Here is a 21,281-nt window from a genome sequence, read left to right on the forward strand (position 1 = left end):
TTACCAATTATCATGTTAGGAAGTGACCTTACTATTACCCTGTCAAAGGGACCTAAGTTACTGTTTAATTATAAGATTACTAGTATTTGTTCAGTAGTGTGTCCATCTATCCATTCTTCAGCAATCAAGCTTTCATAGAGTGCCTACTACATGCATCGGGGCTACAAAATTTAATATTTGACTTTAGCCCTCAACATGCTTATACTTTAACTGGGAAGACAGTGTGTGCAACTAATGCAATATGATGCTAAAACAGAATAGACAAAGGGTTAAGAAGGAAAGAAGAGGGAACAATGTTTGATGGTAGATGGAACCAATATGCAGGAATGAATAGTTCTGTGAGAAGTCAAGGGTCCTATTTAATGAGAAGCTAATGTAGGTCTTACCATATAGTAAGTGTTCAATAAATACATTAAATAAGAAGAACATTCCAGGAAGTTACAATTATGAAATGGGAAAAGCCAAATCAAGGATAGAATGCTTAGAGACGACAAATGGTTTTTACAAGTCAATTTGTCAAATTTATAGACTATTTTATTAGACCATTAAGACCTTTTAGCATCTGAAGGGGTAACTGTGAGGAAAAAGAAGGCTGGAATGAGGAAAGAAGATTAAGCACAGCAGATACAGGCTCTCCACACTGAGAAAGAAAATCAGATGAATTCTTTATATGCTTTGGTATCAGCAACAGCAGAAAAAGAATGAGACTTCTCCTTCCCCTGACTGACCAAGAACTTCTTTTACCCTTAACAAATAGATACATCTCTGTCATTCCTTTTTCTGTAATATATAGGAGTCTCCCATTTTTTACCATTATCTAAGCTTCCTACAGGAGATATGCACCCAAGATGGCAGAGAAAGAGATAAGACTTTAAACAACAAATCTCCTCCAAATGTTCAAAGGCCATAAATTTAAAACAAAATCACTTTCCTTGCATTAAAATTTCTTTAAGATTAAAGAACACCAAGCACACTTACACAGTTAACTCTATTTGTCTAGTGAACAGGAAAGAATAACATGGAATATTAGAATAACATGAAAATTATATCAAAAGGCAAAAAACTCATTTAGGTCAATAATTTTAATCTAATTTTTCATAACGTCCATTTTACCATCTGTGTGAAATTATCTATTAACAATTAGCTATTCCTTCTCCCTTTCTTGTTCTTCCCCTATATAACAAGGGATAAAATCCTGAAAACTATATTGCCCAAACTTTTTTGCTACCAAGGTGTAGATATAATGTAGGTTCTGCCAATAATATATACACTGGCACCATATTTGGGAAGCAGAAGGTAGACACAGTCCATTTTTCCTCTGGCCATGGTGGCAGCTAATGTGTAGGCTTTGGCAGACCTGAGTTTTTGCAGTATTGGACATCTCATTCCAGTGCCACTAAGCAGCTTTGGGACTCTACGGTAAATATGACATCAGCAATGACTTCCTGTAGCCTCCAAAAGTACAACCAACCAATAAAATTGCCACAATAGATGAACAAAAGGTGTTGGGAGAGGTCCAGAGAAACACATAATGGATGATTATAGAATCTCAGAATGTCAGAGCTTAATAAGCTCATTTAGACTAACTCTCGTTATTTTATATATGAAAATACTCTCTTAATTAAGGTTAAAAGTCCACGTTTCTCAATATTCTTTTAATGTACTTTTGAACACATCACAAACTGCTTCCAATTAGTCTCCACATAATCAAATAGTTAAGGAGTTTCCATTAGCATATACACAGGTAAGCCTGGTGAAATAAATCCCACCCCAAAATAAAACCTCTTCCTTGATTCTTACAGCTATTCCATTTCTCTGTTCCTATTATGGGGATTTTCCCAAAATACTTTTCTGTATTTCCTTATTTTATTATTACTTCTTGAATCCACATCAATCAGACTTTTGTCATCACCATTCCAGTGATATGACTTCTGCTAAAGTTGCTACAAACTCTAATAATCAATTTCACTGGTAACTTCTCAGTCTTCATCTTAATGTCTCAGCCTTTGTAAAAGTAAATCACATCCTCTTAAAAAAAACTTTCTTTGCTTGAGTTTTTGGACATAACTATCCTACATTTTCTCTTATTCTACTGACCAGCCATTCCTCTTCCTTCTTGAGTACTGATTCTTCCTTGTCTTTCAGCCTCTAATGTAGGAATTGTTTCAGGGCTCAGCTCCTTACCACTTTTCTATTCTTTTTACTTTCTAAATGCTATCATCCTAAATTAAACCTCCAGTCTCAACCTCTTCCCCTAAACTCCAGACCTAGATATCTGACTGTCCACTTGACTTCTCCACAGGAATGTCTAATAACCCATCTCAAATTTAATGCCCTTAAAACTCTCATTTCCTGCCTTCAACTTCTCCTTCCCCAACCTCAGTCTCAGTAAATGGATCACCATTCACCAAATAACTATAGCAGAGGAATTATAATTGATTACTTTTTTTCTTACGGTAGCAATTTCTATCAGCTTTACTTTCAAAATACATTTGTCATTCAAGTATTTTCCTCCTCCTTCACATCTACCATACTAATATGGGCTGCAATGATCTCTCCTAGACTACTGAAATGGCCTAACTGTTCTCCCTGCTTTCATTCATGTTCCCTGCTAGGGTCCACTCTGTGGAGCAGTTAGAGTGATTGCTTAAAAACATAAATCAGATCAAGTCACACCCTTGCTCAAACCCCTCAATGCTGTCCTCTCACACACAGAAGGAAAACCATTGGTTCTCACCATCGCCTATGAGATTTGGTATGATTTAGCCTCGTCTCTCTGACATCAACTTTGGCTACTCCCCCCTGAGTCACTGCAGCCCAGCCTTATCTGACTTCTTGAATAATATGCAAACGGTTTCCTCCTGAGGGTCTCTATACTCCCTTGGACTGGAAGCTCTCCAAATTTTCCCCCAGATCTTTACATTATTTACTCCTTTATTTTCTGTCTGTGGCAAAAACAATACTCTCACCAAACCCTTTCTTCTTCCCGACCACATGAGAAGACTATATTTGCCTAACCTATTGCAAAGGGAGACTGGGAAAAGTGACAGTTTTAGTCAACTGAACACTCAAGTCCAGGTCTGATCCCTAAAATATCTTGCATTCTCTTCCAAACTCTTACTCCCCCAACACCCAAAGCTAGAAGCAAAGGATTTTAAGTTGTTGGGGCCACAATGTGAAAGAACCTGGATTGCTTAGTCACTGCTTAGAGGAAAGCCATTCTAGAGAGGTACCTCAAACTCTGAGTGGGCAAGAAACAAATTTTTATTCCTTTCAGCTACTGAGATTTTGAGGTCAGTTTGTTATAACAGCTGGCATTAATTACCTTGACAATACCTTACTCAAGTGGAAACTCTTTAGAGAAGGCTTCTCTAACCACCAGTCTACAATAGCCACTTATCTATTAATTCAAACTCTAACCTCCAATCCTGCTTTTTCTTTAGAAAATTTCTAACTTTGAGTATATTTAAATATTTATTTCCTTTTTTTTTTTTTTTCGCTTTTTAGGGCTACACCTGTGGCATAAGATTCCCAGGCTAGGGGTCAAATTGGAGCTACAGCTGCCGGCCTGCACGACAACTACAGCAATATCAGATCCGAGGCGCGTCTGCGACCTACACCACATTTCATGGCAACGCCAGATCCTTAACCCACTGAGCAAGGCCAGGGATCGAACCCGCAACCTCATGGTTCCTGGTTGGATTTGTTTCTGCTGTGCCACGATGGGAACTCCTATTTATTTTTTTACTTCTTTTTTAAATTTAATTTTATTCCTGGTGATGAGTACTTTAAAGATATAGCTCTTAGCAACTTTTGATACACACTACAATATTATTAACTATGGTTACCATGTAGTAAATTATGTCCCCATAACTTCTTTATTTTATAACAAGAAGTTTGACTTCCATCTAATACCTCTGGGAATCACCAATCTTTTCTCTGTATCCAGGAGTTTGGCTTTTTTTTAAGATTCCACATGTAAATAAGATCATAAGGTATTTGTCTTTTTCTGACTTATTACACTGTACTTGTATATTGTTCATCTCTCCAGGTAGGATGTAAGTTCCATGAAGGCAAGATTTTATCATACTCACTACTATATCTGAGGGTCTAGAATAGCACCTGGCTCATAATTACTAACACCGGTATCATTTGTTGGGAGCTGCAATATGTCAGTCTAAGTGCTCCAGAAGTAGTAATAAATATTAGAATTGTGCTTTGTGGTAAAGAGCATTAGGACAGAAGCCCAACTAAATAGGTTTTCTTATAAGAGCTGTCACTAATCCATAATGCTACAAGTCCAAATACAAAAATGCCCTTCATGGAGATATGCTTTACTTCCAAGCTGTTCTATGTTTGAAAAGCTCTAAGAACATAAGTGATAAAGAGTATCATTAATTATACCATTTGTGCCAAAAACATTTGATACAGATGTTCATGCATAGGAACCCTTGGTTTGAAAGCAAACTTGAGGGAGAGAACAGGAAACAGCACCATGCCTGAGCAGGAAATACCAACGCTATACAACCTAAATGAGTGCTGTGAAACTTGGAGAAGGGCTTCGGTGGCAGTGACAGCTGCATCAAAAGCAATGAGAGAGGAGTTCCAGCTGTGGCTCAGCGGTTAATAAACCTGACTAGTATCTGTGAGGACACGGGTTCCATCCCTGGCCCCGCTCAGTGGGTTAAGGATCCAGTGTTGCTGTGAGCTGCAGTGTAGGTCACAGATGTGGCTTGGATGTGCCATTGCTGTGGCTGTGGTATAGGCTGGCAGCTACAGCTCCGATTCAACCCCTAGCCTGGGAACCTCCCTATGTCTGGGGTGTGACCCTAAAAAAGGCAAAAAGACAAAAAAAAAAAAAAAAAAAAAAAGGAAACAGAAGGCAGTCTTCTAGCAAATATGCCAACTATTGTTGGAAGATGAGCAGAAACAAACCTGGAGAATACGGGTTTTCTGTTGATTATTCGTCATTCTTCTTGACTTGGTCCTTTCCACTTCATGTCTATGAACCCACCCTCGAAGTTCATGATTTAACCTATAAGATAGCTTAATTAATTAAACATGTTCCATACAAAGAGCTGTCTCTTTTGGTGGGAAATGAATTTAGTCATATTCTTAGGTTCCTAAGAGCCTTCTAAGTGCCTAATGATTCAATATTGTTTTTAGATTTGAGAAAGCTAAGATATTCAATGTTGTTTTTAATAAGACAGGCAGTTTATATAGTAGCCTCCTCAATCATGAGTTCAAAATTCAAAGAAAATCATAGTGAAGTATCTGTCAAACATGAATATTGGATGCAAAAGTTTTTCCATTAAAAAGTATTTCCTGTTTCTGCTCCTGAACTATGTACACACAGACACTGGAGAGCCAAAGAGCACATAACAGTCATAGGACTGCTAATAACAAATGGATGCATTAAAGCCTTTGAAAACAATGCTCTTTAGGAGTAGAAAAAGAATGCATCAACTGCTCAGGAAGAGAAATTTCACTGAACTATAATCCAATTTTCCAATCCTGGAAATAAAATTTTTTTAAAAATAGCCTAGTTCAAATATATCTTTTCTTTATTTTTCTTACTATTTACAGCAGTTGTGAACCATGTTAGAGTAGACTTAGTTGATTACTATGTATCATAAAAAAACTGAAGCAGTTTTTGAGGTTCAGGGACAGGATTCAAAATTATAGGCAAAAATTCACAGGAAAAGTAGATAAAGATAGGGACAGCAGTTCAAAAATGATTTCAGAATCACATATCTTCAAATTATTACCTTAATTTAAAGATAAAGGTACCTTCTACTATGAATTTTACCACCTGCAAGTCTATCACTTCCCCTGAATTTTTATATTAATATCATTCTGTAGCTTTCAAATAAGATATATTTAAGTATACAACCCCAATACCAACCATCACATGAAGTAAATCCATCATGATCTCTATTAGGCTGGTGGAGAAAATGGACAACTGATATGCCTATGGTTATCCAATAAATAATTCAGACATTTTCTCAGCCACTTGGTATATCTGAACAAATACTTTCCTAGGTTCCAAAGCAAAACACAGGAACTCACTCAGATATATCGTCAACTATAAACAAGACTCACCTGAGAGATTCTGTTGTGTTGATCAAGGGCTGACAGGGAGGTGGAGGAATATAGAGTAGTGGTTCTTCAGTTAGCACCATCAAGGCTTTGTCATTTGAAACAGAATGATCGTACCTGAAACATACACATAAAAAATGTGTCACTTTGTGTCTTAAATTCGTAAGAAGTTTGCTGTAAGAAAATCATCGCTTGGAGTTCCCGTCGTGGCGCAGTGGTTAACGAATCCGACTAGGAACCATGAGGTTCGATCCCTGCCCTTGCTCAGTGGGTTAACGATCCGGCGTTGCCCTGAGCTGTGGTGTAGGCTGCAGACGCGGCTCGGATCCCAAGTTGCTGTGGCTCTGGTGTAGGCTGGTGGCTGCAGCTCCGATTCGACCCCTAGCCTGGGAACCTCCATATGCCGCAGCAGCGGCCCAAGAAATAGCAAAAAAGACAAAAAAAAAAAAAAAAAAAAGAAAGAAAATCATCGCTAGCATTAAGTTTTCACGAAAATAAAAATATAGTAAATAGGGGAGTGCCTCTTGTGGCTCAGCGGGTTAAGAACCCAACTAGTACCCATGAGGATGTGGGTTTGATCCCTGGCCTCGCTCAGTGAGTTAAAGGATCCCACATTGCAGGGTTCCCCTTGTGGCTCAGCGGTAATGAACCAGGCTAGTATCCATGAGGATGCAGGTTCAATCGCTGGCCCTGCTCAGTGGGTTAGGGATCTGGCATTGCTGTAGCTGTGGCGCAGGCCGGCAGCTACAGTTCTGATTCAACCCCTAGCCTGGGAACTTCCATACACCACAGGCACAGGCCCTAAAAGAAAAATATATATAGCAAATAGAACATACTGAAAGAAAAAAGCAAATATAATTTTAACACAACACAAATGTCATTCTCTGATTTTCTTTTTCTTTTTTTTTCTTTTTATGCCATATCAGCATATGAAAATTCCCAGGCTAGGGGCTGAATTGGAGCTTCAGCTGCAGGCCTACACCACAACCATAGCAACAAAAACACAGGACCCAAGTTTCGACCTACACTGCAGCTTGCGGCAACATTGGATCCTTAACCCACTGAGCAAGGCCAGGGATCAAACCCACATCCTCACAGACACTATTTCAGGTTCTTAACCCACTGAGCCACAACAAGAACTCCAATTTTCCAATTTTCTACAAAGATTATCACGGTAGTTCATATTTACTGGGCAATTGTATGGTACCAGAAACTAGGTATACAATGATAACACATGGTTCATATCTTCAATGAGCTCAAGGCATACAAAGTGCTGCTGGAACAGAGGAGGTAACATGGTAAGAGGGGAAAGACTCACTGATTGATAGGAAAGATTATTATTAATATGAAAGTATTACATAACCAGAACAAAAGTTTTTGTGGTCATTCACAATTCTTTTTTTTTTTTTTTAGGGCCGTACCCACAGCATATGGAGGTTCCCAGGCTAAGGGTCTAATCGGAGCTGTAACTGCCAGCCTATGCCACAGCCACAGCAATGCCAGATCCAAGCCATGTCTGTGACCTAAACCACAGCTCATGGCAACTCGGGATCCTTAACCCACTAAGCAAGGCCAGGGATCAAACCTGCAACCTCATGGTTCCTAGTCAGATTCATTTCCACTGCGCCATGACAGGAACTCCGTCATTCACAATTCTATGATAACAGACTGACAATCTTAAAATTGTGTGTGTGGTAGAGAAAAGCAAAAAATAACAGGCAGGAGAAAAGTAAAAATGTTGAAAAGCTAATATAAATTTTAAAACCATGGAGGAATCTCTAGCCAAACATCAGAGTGACATTAATCAGTTATTCCATTAGCTTCAAAATATAAACTTTCCATCACAGTGATCTATATCATATGAATTCAGATCTAACATGTGAAGTAGGGAGCAAAATCTGATTTAAAAATTAGAATTTGAGCTGAGGGCATTATTGATATTTATTCTCTTCAGTCTGCTACTTTAACCTTTTTCACTAAGAAATCTTAGATCTATCTTGAATTTCTTTATATATAATACTCTGGATTTAGAAAGCTAGATATATTAAAATCCAAAAATAAAAACTATAAACATAAAATGGGACATGGCTAGATTTGTACTTTTCATTAATTCAATCAACAAATATTTACTGAATACCAAATGTGTGCCAAGTACTGTGCCAAGTGCTGGAATTCCAACACAGAACAAGGGAAATGAAGTCTCTCTCCTTAAAGGCCTTAATGGAGAAGATGGACTAAATATAAGAAAACAAATACATAAAATAAACCCAAACTGTGGTTAGAGCTATGAAAGAAACAAACATATGGTTGAAATAGAAAACCAGTGGCAATGTCTACTTTAGATAAAATGAGGAGATGGCACAAAGGTGAGACAAATCCTACAGAAACTGGGAGAAGAGTTTCTAAATAAAGGCAAGTGGGAAAAAGGAGGGTTCAAGGAACTTAAGGAAGACTACTCACCAGCTCAAGAGTTGTGAGGAAGTGAATGAGGCCCAAGATGAGGTTGGAAGGACTGAGACCAGATTATGATGAGCAATTACTAAATGTTACAAGAAGCCACAAAAGGGGTGTTAAGTAGAGAAGTAATATATTTTAATTTAGGTTTACATCTTGTCACTGTACCAAAAACAGTTTTAATGAAGGCAAATGGGGAAGCTGGGAAACCAGTTAGGAGAGAGCTGTAGTAATTCAGGCAAGAGCTGAAGATTCTGTGGACTAAGCTAGGGCAGTGAAGGATGAGGAAGAATGAACTAATTCAAGATAATATTTGTAAAGAATATCACCAGCATTTGCTGAAAGGAAGCAATCAGAGTTTCTGGGCTTGCACAACAGAAATGAAGAAGACTATTGTAGAAAAGTGGGTGGAAAAAGACTATGGAAGAGTTCCCACTGTGGCACAGTGGGATTGGCAACATCTTGGGATGCAGGTTAAATCCCCAGCCCAGCACAGTGGGTTAAGGATCTGGCATTGCTGCAACTGCAGCCTAGGTTGCAACTTTGGCTCAGCTCTGATCCCTGGCCTTGGAACTCCATATGCCGTGGAGTAGCCAAAAAAGAATAAATAAATGAAGAACTAAAACGAACGAACGAACGAACGAAAGAAAGAAAAAGAAAACATGGAAAAGAACCTAGAGTTCCACTGTACAGGTGTTAGGTTTGAAATGTTAAAAGAGAAGTCACGGAAACTAATGGATATATGACTCTGGAGACTCAGAAGAGAAGTCTGGATGGGAAATAAATTCAAGAATCATTAGGATATACAGAAATGGACTGTGTGCTAAATTATGAATGAATCACCTAGGCAGAAAAAAAAACAAGAAGTTCACAGTTCCAAACCTTAAGATAGAGGAGGAGCCTACAAAGATGAAGCAGAGCCCCTTAAAAGAAGAGTAAACTAAAAACATAGTAATATAAAAGAATATTTTAAGAAGGAGTGATCTACAACAGCCAAATATTGAGGAAAGATCAAGTGAGATGAAGACAGAAATATGCACTGAATTTGACAACACTGAAATCACTGGCCCCCTTGACAAAAATAATTTTGGCAGAGTGGAAAACTAACTTCAAGATAAAAGTTAGAGACTTCTATGTATGCCACACACAAAGGGAAAAAAGCAACAGCTGAGGATATGTAGATCATTCTTCCCTTCAGATTGCACCAGAAACATTCTTGATGTCCTTTCTTCTGCCTGTTACAGTTATTTGGAATAAAACAGAGATAGCGGTACACAAGTAATGATTGTACACACAAAAGGAAATCAGTCTAAATTAACTGTTGAAGAAGAAAGAAAACTCTACACTTTGTAAATTCTGAATGTTTATGAGAGGAGGCTGTTTGCCACACTAAAAAAAAAAAAAAAAAAAACCCTAAGAACAAAGATCTGTCACAACTGTGTTATTTTAAAAATCAGGTCTGCGCACTTAACAAAAATACAAATATTCTAGACCATCAGAAAAGCCTAAAACTACTTTTGAAAATGTAATTCTGATTTATAACTTTACTTCCATGTGATAAATAATGATTTCTGCACATCTGTGCTGACTGGCTTTGTTCTATTGGCCAAAAATTTCTTTGGAAAAGAAAGAAAAAATCTGATAGGAGAAATATCAGGGAAGGGACTGGGTGGAGTTGATGGGGAAAGAAAAGGGAGACTCTAAGCCAGCAGGCAATCTGGAGACAATTAGATCCATACGACTCCTGAGCTAGTCAGAGTTCTAGGCTGTTTGCAAACCATTCCATAACAGGAAAAATTTCAACAAATATATCACTAGTGAGGGACAGTGTTAAGGAGCTAGAGTTAATGAAAATTCCTAGGAAAAAAAAAAAAAAAGGTTCTGGCTGATGCCTTATATGTAGGGTGACTACCCTTTTCCCTTTATCCAAAATAGTCCTGATTTATGCTGAATGTCCTGACATAATTATTACTAACACTACCTTTCATTCTTAAAAGTGTCTCAATTTGGTGACAAATTATATGGTCATCTTATTTATATACCATACATTTCTAACACAGAAAATATATGTGTGGTTAATTATTAAATGCTAGGCAAATGCAATATTATAAATTATGAGATTAGAATATAATACTTTATTTGAATCAGTTACTGTAACTCTCTTAAAAAATGAAACATAATATAAAATAAGCTGCATTTAAAAATTAACATAGCAAGTTCCCGTTGTGGCACAGCAAAAACAAACCCAACTAGTATCCATGAGGATGCAGGTTTGATACCTGGCCTTGCTCAGTGGGTAGCAGATCCAGCATTGCCATGAGCTGCTGCCATGAGCAGACATGGCTCTGATCCCATGTTGCTGTGGTTGTGGTGTAGGCCGGCAGCTGTAGCTCCAATTCAACCCCTAGCCTGGGGACTTCCATATGCCATAGGTGTGGCCCTAAAAAAAGAAAAAAAAAAAAAAATACAAGTGTCGTGGTTGAGTATAAATAAATGTCTAAGATTCAGTTTAAAACAAATTCATATTTGGTGCTTTCAAATGTTTCACAAATATTTTTGATATCTTTTATTCATGATTTATAATGACGCAAGCAAGAATGTCAAATTAATGGACCAGCACCAAGCTAAATCTCCAAGGGACTCAATAATAATCTTAGATACTTTAAGAGACTTGCATGTAGCCAACAACTAATAATCATTTCCTTTTTTTACTAAAACCAGTAACCTGGATTATGCACAGGCAATGGTGACTTTAGGGCAGGGGACAGAGAGATAGCTTACATTACATGCACCACTTTGGTGTTTTTTTGACAGGGGTTGTTTTGTTTTTTTACTTACAAGTTGTATTAGGTTTCAGGTGTAAAGCAAAGTGAATCAGTTACACATACATACTTATACATGGATATATTAATATGGGTATATATATATATATATATATATATATACACACACATATCTCCATTCTTTTTCCCATATAAGTTATTATCCACACACTGCTTTAAAAGCTGATAAATTACAGCTACAAGTCATTCAGACCTCTAGATTCAACTAGTACAGAGTTCTATGCATTCTGGGAGCCACCATGTTAGCTTACACTATCATGGGTGGACAAATAAGTGAAGGATTCTATTTATGGTTAATGCAAAATAAGTAGTGTTCTTATAAAGCTCACCTGAATTGCAATTTCAGGTGTCTATTCAATAGCTTGTTTTATTTTTAGCAACAAGCTATATCACTAAGTAGTACACTCTCAATCCTCATAAACCCAAAGACTACCCGTTAAAATGTAACCTTTTTTTTTTTTGGCTGCACCCACAGCATGTGGAAGTTCCCAGGCCAGGGATTGAACCCACAGTGCAGCTGAGGCCTGTGCCACAGCTGCAACAATGCCAGTTCCTTAACACACTGCACCACAAGGGAACTTCATAAAAATGTAACTTTTTTTTTTGTCTTTTTAGGGCTGCACCCGTGGCATATGGAGGTTCCCAGGCTAGGGGTTGAATCGGAGCTGTAGCCGCTGGCCTACGCCACAGCCACAGCAACGCCAGATGCAAGCGGTGTCTGTGACCTACATCACAGCTCACGGCAATGCCGGATCCTTAACCCACTGAGCAAGGGCAGGGATCGAACCCTCAACCTCATGGCTCTTAGTTAGATTCATTTCCGATGCGCCACGACGGGAACTCCCAAAAATGTAACTTCTGATGGCTCTCATGTAGACAACAATAGAAAAAGTTACAGAGCATGTGGGGCAAACGTGGAAAAATCACTCAATAAAATTACAAAAACTATTAAACTCTAGTAATATTCAGGAACACTTACATGATCACTAAGATCAGTATTTCTGAAGTATGGCTAATTTTGGCATTAAAGAAAAAAAGCAGGAAGTGTTAGGTTTTCCAATATTATGGTTCATCACATTCTATGCTACATTACAGTCACTACCATACAATTCTTCAGATCCTCTGCCACACTTAGCATAGTACTTTACACACTGCCAATTCCTAGACAAAATGAATTTTAGCATTTTTTCCAGGAAGACTAAATGGAGATAAGCCTGAAGAGCTATGGTTATAATCTCATTAAATAGGATGGGTATAACAGAGTAAAAATCAGAAGAATGATTCCCAAATGGCCTTTGACCTGTAAAACCTTAGAGAGTTGAGTAAACAAATCCTTAATGATTTTTTTTGGGGGGGGGGTCTTTTTAGGGCCAAACTCATGGCATATGGAGGTTCCTAGGCTAGGGGTCTAATCGGAGCTGTAGCTGCCGGCCACAGCCACAGCCACAGCCACGCCACATCTGAACTGCATCTGTGAACTACACCACAGCTCACCGCAACGCTGGATGCTTAACCCACTAAGTGAGGCCAAGGATCGAACCCGCAACCTCATGGTTCCTAGTCAGATTTATTTCTGCTAAGCCATGATAGGAACTCCCTTAATGATTTTCAAACATTATTCTGTGCCACAGTTGCCACACTATGACCTCCTGTTGCCTTCTTAGTCAAGGACCTAGCTCCATTTGACTCTAATAAAAATTCCAAATAATACAGGGAAATTTTTTTTTTCTTTTTACAGTCACACCTGCAGCATATGGAAGGGTAGGGGGCAAATCAGAGCTGCAACTGAGGCTTATGCCCTAGCCATGACAACACTAGACCTGAGTCACATCTGCAATCTATGCTGCAGCTTATGGCAACCAAGGGAAATGTTTATCAAAATGTATACAGGTCTGGATTTCTCACTGTGGCACAGTGGGTTAAGAATCTGACTCAAGCACTTTGGGGCGCTGCAGAGGTGCGAGTTCAATCCCGGGCTCAGCACAGTAGGTTAAAGGATCTGGCTTTGCCACAGGTAGGTCACAGCTGCAGCTGTGATGCCCAGTAACTTCCATATGCTGCAGGAACAAGCCATTAAAAAAAAAGTATACAAGTCTGAAAAGGTCCACTATAACCTTCTTCTAGTTAATATAATATAGAAATTGTATTTTCATAGAGTTAAGTCTTTTACTATCGACAAACTATATGGAAATTTATGAGAGAATATCAAATTATGACAAGGGAAGGAGATTCAACAAAGATCACAATAAACAATTATAAATGATTTTATCTAATGACTGCAAATAGGTTCAAACATATTATTCCACCAAATCTTATCCACCACAGATTATATAGTAGCAAATATTAAATGTATTATATATATAAACATATGATAGACATAAAATAACTATATTAAAGAGGTTATATACAATATAATATGTATATTAATAGTTACAATCAGATTTTAAGGTCACATCTCTACAAGAATTCTAAAACTGGGAGTTTTTAAAAAGTAAATTTATTCTTAGAAGAGATCTTAACAGTAAAATTTATTAACGTCCTTGCAATCCGTTCGCTCTACTAGTTAAAACTGTAGATAAACAATTTAGATGTACAGTCATACTACATAATTCTGTTTCAGTTTCATTAAATCAATTTAATAGAGACATGCCATCTAACCTGTAGCTGTTTTTCTGGATGATACCATCTGATGTATCTTGCTCCTCTTTAGCAGAAAATCCTAGGAGATGCCTCCTTTGATTTGCAGGGTTCACACTAGGATTCATTCGCCTGGAATCCTGTTCCAATATACTGAAAAATTTAAAATGATAAGAAATAACTGAAATCAAAATGTCATACAAATGCATACTACATGTAGCTCTGAAGCAAATCAGAATTACTTGTGCAGGTCCATGCATCAAGAATGCCAGGCATATGGAGTTCCCGTCGTGGCGCAGTGGTTAACGAATCCGACTAGGAACCATGAGGTTGCGGGTTCGGTCCCTGCCCTTGCTCAATGGGTTGGCGATCCGGTGTTGCCGTGAGCTGTGGTGTAGGTTGCAGACGCGGCTCGGATCCCGCGTTGCTGTGGCTCTGGCATAGGCCGGCGGCTACAGCTCCAATTGGACCCCTAGCCTGGGAGCCTCCATATGCCGCGGAAGCGGCCCAAAGAAATAGCAACAACAACAACAACAAAAGACAAAAAAAAAAAAAAAAAAAAAAAATAGAAGTCTCTATGTCTGTAAGACCAGAAACATGCTACTCTGCAAGAGTCACAACAGTTTTAAGCCACAAAATAATCACTACACCAATAAACCTTGCTCATGCTATAGGTCAATGGGCCTGAAAAGCATAGATTAATAAAATACAAGTAATTTCAATTTCCCCAAAAGTCTGGAAAAAATATAAAAAGAAGAAAATTGTTACTTTTCTTTTTCATTTATGAAATTCTAAAAGCCAACAACTGTTTTAGGCTAATTTATAAAGCCAACTTAATCCTAAAGAGATGATTTCAGATACCCAATTTCCAAAACAAGTAGCTGAACAAAAAATGGCATATCTCCAAATCTATTCTGTTCATTGCAAACCTATTTCCTTATGGTACAAGTAGGTCAATTTTAAGTTCAATTCATCTCAGCAGGTAAGAACCATACTGGTTCCCATACCCAAAGGAAACCCATATGCTGCTACTGCTCTGCCTGAGAAAGGCACATGAAAAACTGAAATCACTTTAAGCTGAAAAAAGCATGGAGATATTCAGGTTTTAATGTGGAATAGTGGAAAGAACACAAAATTTGGAGTCAGGAAATCTGGATTCAATGGGTGGCTCTGAGAATTCCCACTTGAGAGCTTTGGGAAAGTCAGTTAACTTCTCTGAGCCTCCAATTCCACACATGTAAAATAGGAAAAATAAATATTTCACAGGGTTTTTCCAAAGATTCAAATCAGATGACAGATGTGAACATGCTTTATAAATTTGGAAGGGCTATGTGTCCCAAAGATGACCCAGTTAGTGGCTCAGCTTCTTTCTATCTGCCAGGTTCAGGCAATTCTCAACATAGCAACTGCAGTGATTGTTTTAAAATCTAGGTCAGATTACTATGTCACTTCTCTGCTCAAAATCTTCAGATTGCTCTCCATTTCTATCATGGTAAAAGCCCAAATCATTAAAATGACCAAGGCCTCACCAAATTCAACCTCTCCTTCCATCATACCTCTCTGGCATCATCTCCTACTACTCTCCCCCTGGCTCACTTTGGTCCTGCCACACTGACCCCTCCCACCTTGCTTTTCCCTAAACATACAAGGCACACTTCCATCCTAGGTCTTTGTACCAGCTGTTTCCTCTGCCTAGAATGTTCTCGCCCCATATATCCATATGCCTAATTATCACCTGCAAGTCTTACTTCAAATGTCTACTTTACACTAATCACTATTTAAAACTACAGTCCCTAAATAAATAAACTACAATTCCAACATCTACCCTCACACTTGTAAAACCATTTACCCTGCCATACTTTATCCTTTTGTTCACAGAATTTACAATTGTAGGGCTTCCCGAAGTGGCACTGTGGGTTAGTGAGCCGGCGTGTCTCTGTGGAGGCCCGGGTTTGGTCGTGGCCCAGTGCAGGGGGTTAAGGATCCAGCATTGCCACATCAACAGCTCAGACTCTCTCCCTGGCCTGGGAACTTCCATGTGCTGTGGGTGTGGCCAAAAAAGAAAAGGAAAAAAAAGGAATTTACAATTGTATCATTTTACTTATTATGTTCATTATCTCTTATGTCCTCACTAAACTATAAGTTAAAGAGTATAGAGACTTCTGTGCTATTCTAGGACAATGCCTGACCCATAGGAGACATTCCTTCTTTTTTTTAAGTAACAAATGAATTTTATGTACCATTCTGCCTCTTGCCAGGAGAAAAATCAAGGTCTTTATTTTAGGGAAACTAACCCTAAATGGCAGGTGGTGAACTCATTATTGCAACATCTCCAGATCCAGGAACAGGAAATTATGTTAATTTTCATTGCAACTAAGGCTAAAGACAGGGCGCTCTCAAGGAATTTCTCCCAATCTTAAAAGAGCTTTCTTTCTCTGTTTATTAAATGGTTCACAGATGATCTTTGCAGGGTAGAAGTAATCAGGGGTAATTTACTAGGAACAGAAATTTGACTGAATGAAGAAATAGATCAATAGTCAAGATATTAAAAAAAAAAAATCCTCTAAGTAGCAGTTTTTAGAACCAAGGATTACCAGACTCTGAAACACCTACTTTATGGTGGCAGTTTGCCAAGTTAGCCAAAAAGAGCAAGAAAACAACCTGATATTCTTTCATCCATTCAATGAACAATTATAAAGCAAGCACTCTTCTAATAGGTGATGCTCATTCTTGGAACCTAGCCACTATATTGTGAGGAAGGCTAAGCAGCTTGTGGAGAGGCCCAAATGAAAAAAAAAAAAAAAGACACCTAGCCAACAGACCTGGCTCAGGTACCAGCTGAAGCCAGCACCAACTTGCTGGCCATGAGTGAGCCATCTTAAAAATAGGTCCCCTACCACAAGCCAACCTACTGACACTCCAGGGAACAAAGAAGTGCTGTCTCCACTGAGCCCTTCCTAAATTGCAGATGTTTCAGCAAAATAAATGACTTTCAGCCTTCAAGTTTTTTGGGATGGTTTGCTACATAGCAATAGATAACTCATAACACCCGCAATTAAATTGGTGAAGTCAATGAGTCATTTAACACAGCAAACAACCTTTGGTATACTCTTACTTGAGAAAGACATACTGTAATGATTCTAAATGTCAAGATGTCTATAAATTTGAGTGCAATCTCTTTTCTGTTATAGTTACATCAGTCCCATCAACCCATAAAATACATATTTTCTCCTTTCATATCCAGTCTTAAGCTTCAGGAAAATGGGTTAAATTATTGGATAGAGTCCTAATTCCTCTTTCTGCAAACACCAATTTCTTTTTCTCTGCATGGCATGGCTGTTGTTCTATTAGTGATTGACACAAGGGCTCCAAATGCAGACTGTGAATCCTAGCTCTGCCCATGTTAACTGGGACTTCAGTTTCCTCATCTATAAAATGGAGACAATAATACTTATAGTTCAAGGAGGAATTAACTTATCTAAAGTGCTTAGACTAGTACTTGGTGCATAGAAAATGTTTGATAAATAAAAGTTTAACACAACAAAACACGAAAACTACTAACCAACCAAGTGTAGACGGTATCAACATATAGCCAACCCATAATATTCTGTAACTGTCTGCCCTTCTTTTGTCTTCAACTTCTCTTTCCAAATGCCTTATTTCCATTTATCTCTCATTTTCAAATTCACTTCAGACAAAAATGGGGGGTAGAGGGGAATGAATGCAAGCAACATTACTGTATTGAGAAAGTTAGTAAAAGGGCTGAGATAGAAAGCCATATAAAGCATACAGAGTGTCTGTAATTCCCCAATTCTAGCTCCTCAGAAGTCATGGATTGTGATCAATTAACTGGAAACATAAGGTATCGATGCCAGTTTATGTTCAGAACACACAGACAACCATGAAGTCTAGATGCACAGCACACACAGTTCCTGCTATATCAGCCATAACTTGGTTGAAAACAATCTGTAGAATGACCCTTAAAATATAAGTTTCAGATGCTTACTGAAATGACAAAACAGGTCAACTATGGAGAAAATAAGAAACTAATGACAAACTGCCTAGAAAAAATATATAATAATTACATATCATACACGTAATTATATAATAATTATTATATTATATAATTATAATTTTAATTATATAATACATATATATTTTGATAAATTAAAAGTTTCAAAGTTAGCCTGTACTACCTTAATATTAGGCTAGACCTCCACTTATTACAAAGTAAAGCTGTGCATTCCTCTATTATTTATGTTTTGCACAGTTCAGTACTGAAAATGGTGCCTGAGAAAGCTATTTCAGACAAATCATCCCCTGGTCCTTATATCATGTTAAACTAAGATTTATAGTCTAAAGAAAATACCAAAATGATCAACTTAAATGCTGACAGTTTTCTCATCTGCCCTAGTTTCTCACTGATTGCCATCTCATAAGATAGAAGCAGCAGAAGTTACATTATCTCCTTTTATCTGTGAAAGTGACATAGTGACTTAAAGTAAAGAAATAAGTTAACAAAAGATGTAAGTAAGTTTCTGATTTCAACTGCTTCCCTTTCACATCAACAAATCGAATCGGAGGGGAAAGGTAGCCAAGTCATATGTGATAGTCACCAGGATATTCCTTATAAGCCTCCCTATATACCACTCACATGAAAGCCAAAACTAAAGAAAATCATCAACAGAATTTTCCATGCCCTCAAAACTCAGCTCTGTACTACTGATAGACTGCAAGCCATTTGTAAGAACAAAAGATGAAATCTACAGAGGCTGGAAGAAAAGAGAACTAACTACTTTGTTGATACTTTTTTGAAGAACATGAATAAATTAAGACTAGGGAAAAAAACTGCCCTTAATTCTGCTACCTCTCTGCAATCCCAGATTCAATGACACCTGGTATTTAGTCATATTGTATTTCTTCAGTTTATGTGTCACTTTGATAAATGTGGAAAATACTTTTAGCCAAAAACTTGAATTAGATTTCATTTAAAAATCTATCTGAACAAAACCATGTATACTTGGTGGTTTGAAGTCTGACATGTACGTTATACAGTAACTTTTAACCTACAGCCAATAGTGATATCATACAGCAAAATGTGCTTTGCAATTGAATTGGGGAAAAAAAATTGAAGCCAAATTTAGGGACAGGCTCATGTCAGGATAAAAAACTATAATTCTTCCTGTAAAAATAATGGAAAGCTGACAAAAGTAGAGAATACTGGAATTAGAGACATTTATTTCTAACTAGTTCCAGACAACTCAAATTCAATTCAGTATTCTCTGTGGCAACCTTTTCCTTATAACATAGTCTCATAACAACACCACAGAGTAACTGGACTTTAAAGCAGTATGAGGAGTTCCCATTGTGGCTCAGTGGTAATGAACCCAATTAGTATCCATAAGGATGCGGGTTTGATCCCTGGCCTCACTGAGTGGGTTAAGGATCCGGCGTTCCGTTCCCCGTGAGCTGTGGTGTAGGTCGCAGACGTGGCTCGGATCCCGCGTTGCTGTGGCTGTGGTGTAGGCCATCACCTATAGCTCCAATTTGACCCCTAGCCTGGGACCCTCCATATGCTATGGGTGCGGCCCCTAAAAAAAAAAAAAAAAAAAAAAAAAAAAGGGCAAAAAATAAAGTAGTATGATTTACCCTTCTTCATCCAAGTCTGATGTCTCAAACTGTAAAGATTCTGGTTCTGTGAGGGGACAGCACCTCACCAAGAACAAAGAAGGAAAAAGGATTGTCAATTTCAAATAATTATTATTTTTTTAAAGACCTAATACCTAATATATGCACAACCTCCTCGAGATGTTGCTTTATTATTGGCAGAAAAAGAGATAATTATAGTAACTTTTAAAACAGAAAGGGGAAAAAGTAACAAAATAATCTATATACTGCCCTCCTAGGTGCCAGGAAGAAGTTCCTCTCACAGAGTTATTGCTATGGCTCCTATTCTGAAAAAAGCACAGACCCATAAATTTCTGCAATTATGTAATACAGACCTATAAATACATAAGTGTCTGTCTAGAAATTTAATAAAACTGTTTTTATATATATTATCTTCTAACTTAATGGATAAGTGCTCTCACATTACCATATGGGTCAATGTATAGAAGGAGAGAAATACAAAACTATACACCATAGTTTTCCAACCTGGACATACTTCAGGATCACTGGAAGAAAAAACTTTGCTTAAAAACAAATTATTTAGATCCATCTTACTAGATTCCATAGGTTTGAGGTAGGGCTCAGTTAGCTATCTTTTTAAGATTTCATAGCAATTAATTTTAGGCACAGTTGAAAACCACTAGGAGAGAATTTAATAAAAAGTCCAGGGAATTTCTGTTGTGGATCAGTAGGTTAAGAACCTGACTAATGTACATGAGGATATGGGTATGAACCCTGGTCTCACTTGATGGGTCACAGACGTGGCTCAGCTCTGGCGTTGCTGTGGCTGTGGTGTAGGCTGGCAGCTGCAGCTCCAATTCAACCCTTTGAGGTTCGGATTCAACACCTTAGCCCAGGAACTTCCATATGCCACAAATGTGGCCCTAAAAAAAAAAAATCCAAACTGTTAAGGAGAAAAGTAAAATTTACAAAACATCAGACAAACTTCTCTGACAAAAATTAGCTCTACCATTACTCAAGAGTTGGCAAAATTCAGAACATAACAAAGCTGATAAACAACAAACTGCAAGTGGCATTTAGACTGGTGTTTCCCAACTAGCTCTTAGTCACCCTGTTTTATAAAGAAGGAAGTATTTTTAGAAAAACTTGTTCCTGGTTAAAATTTATGTTGCTAACAGAACCTTTCAGAAATTGTTTTCATCAAAATTAATCTATTTTCCCTTTCTCTCCCTTTATTTCCCCCTCATTTCTTAAATTAATTCAACTTTTCTTTATGAAGAAGTATTTTTACAACTACTTAAAATGAATACTGCTCATTTCCCCTACCTCACCATATTTCCTGGATATCTGAGATTTACATCAATCCCTGGAGTCAGGGAGCAAGTTAAACTTACACCTAATATCAAAAGTCATGAAGCATAAACTTAACAACAAAATTTACAAATTAAACAGAAACACAGAATAGAGAAGCAATGAAAAATTACGCTTTAGGTATGAACGTCAGGTATGACTTTTGACCACTGCTTTAAGGAAGTAGGAACCCAAGAGGAGGAAATTCTAAAGATTAAATCCCCTCCCTACAGAGAAAATATTGCTTATTCAATTTCAGAAAATAAACTT

At 37.7% G+C, this 21,281-nt stretch overlaps 1 protein-coding gene across 6 annotated transcripts in view; it reads right to left on the reverse strand.

The window, feature by feature from the left end:
* Positions 1-21,281, reverse strand: part of ATF6 (activating transcription factor 6) — a 214,878-nt gene that overhangs the window by 135,023 nt on the left and 58,574 nt on the right. For 3 of the 6 annotated variants that reach the window (XM_021089515.1, XM_021089512.1, XM_021089510.1), the window contains exons 10-13: positions 19,683-19,745; positions 14,055-14,186; positions 6,103-6,216; positions 4,936-5,035 (exon numbers count right to left, since the gene is read on the reverse strand). In XM_021089515.1, coding sequence (XP_020945174.1) covers positions 4,936-5,035; positions 6,103-6,216; positions 14,055-14,186; positions 19,683-19,745 — 409 coding nt within the window. The remainder of the gene's footprint in view (positions 1-4,935; positions 5,036-6,102; positions 6,217-14,054; positions 14,187-19,682; positions 19,746-21,281) is intronic. The other 3 variants (XM_021089514.1, XM_021089516.1, XM_021089513.1) reach the window with 1 other exon arrangement.

Source organism: Sus scrofa, chromosome 4, assembly GCF_000003025.6.
Source record: "Sus scrofa isolate TJ Tabasco breed Duroc chromosome 4, Sscrofa11.1, whole genome shotgun sequence".
NCBI lineage: Eukaryota > Metazoa > Chordata > Mammalia > Artiodactyla > Suidae > Sus > Sus scrofa.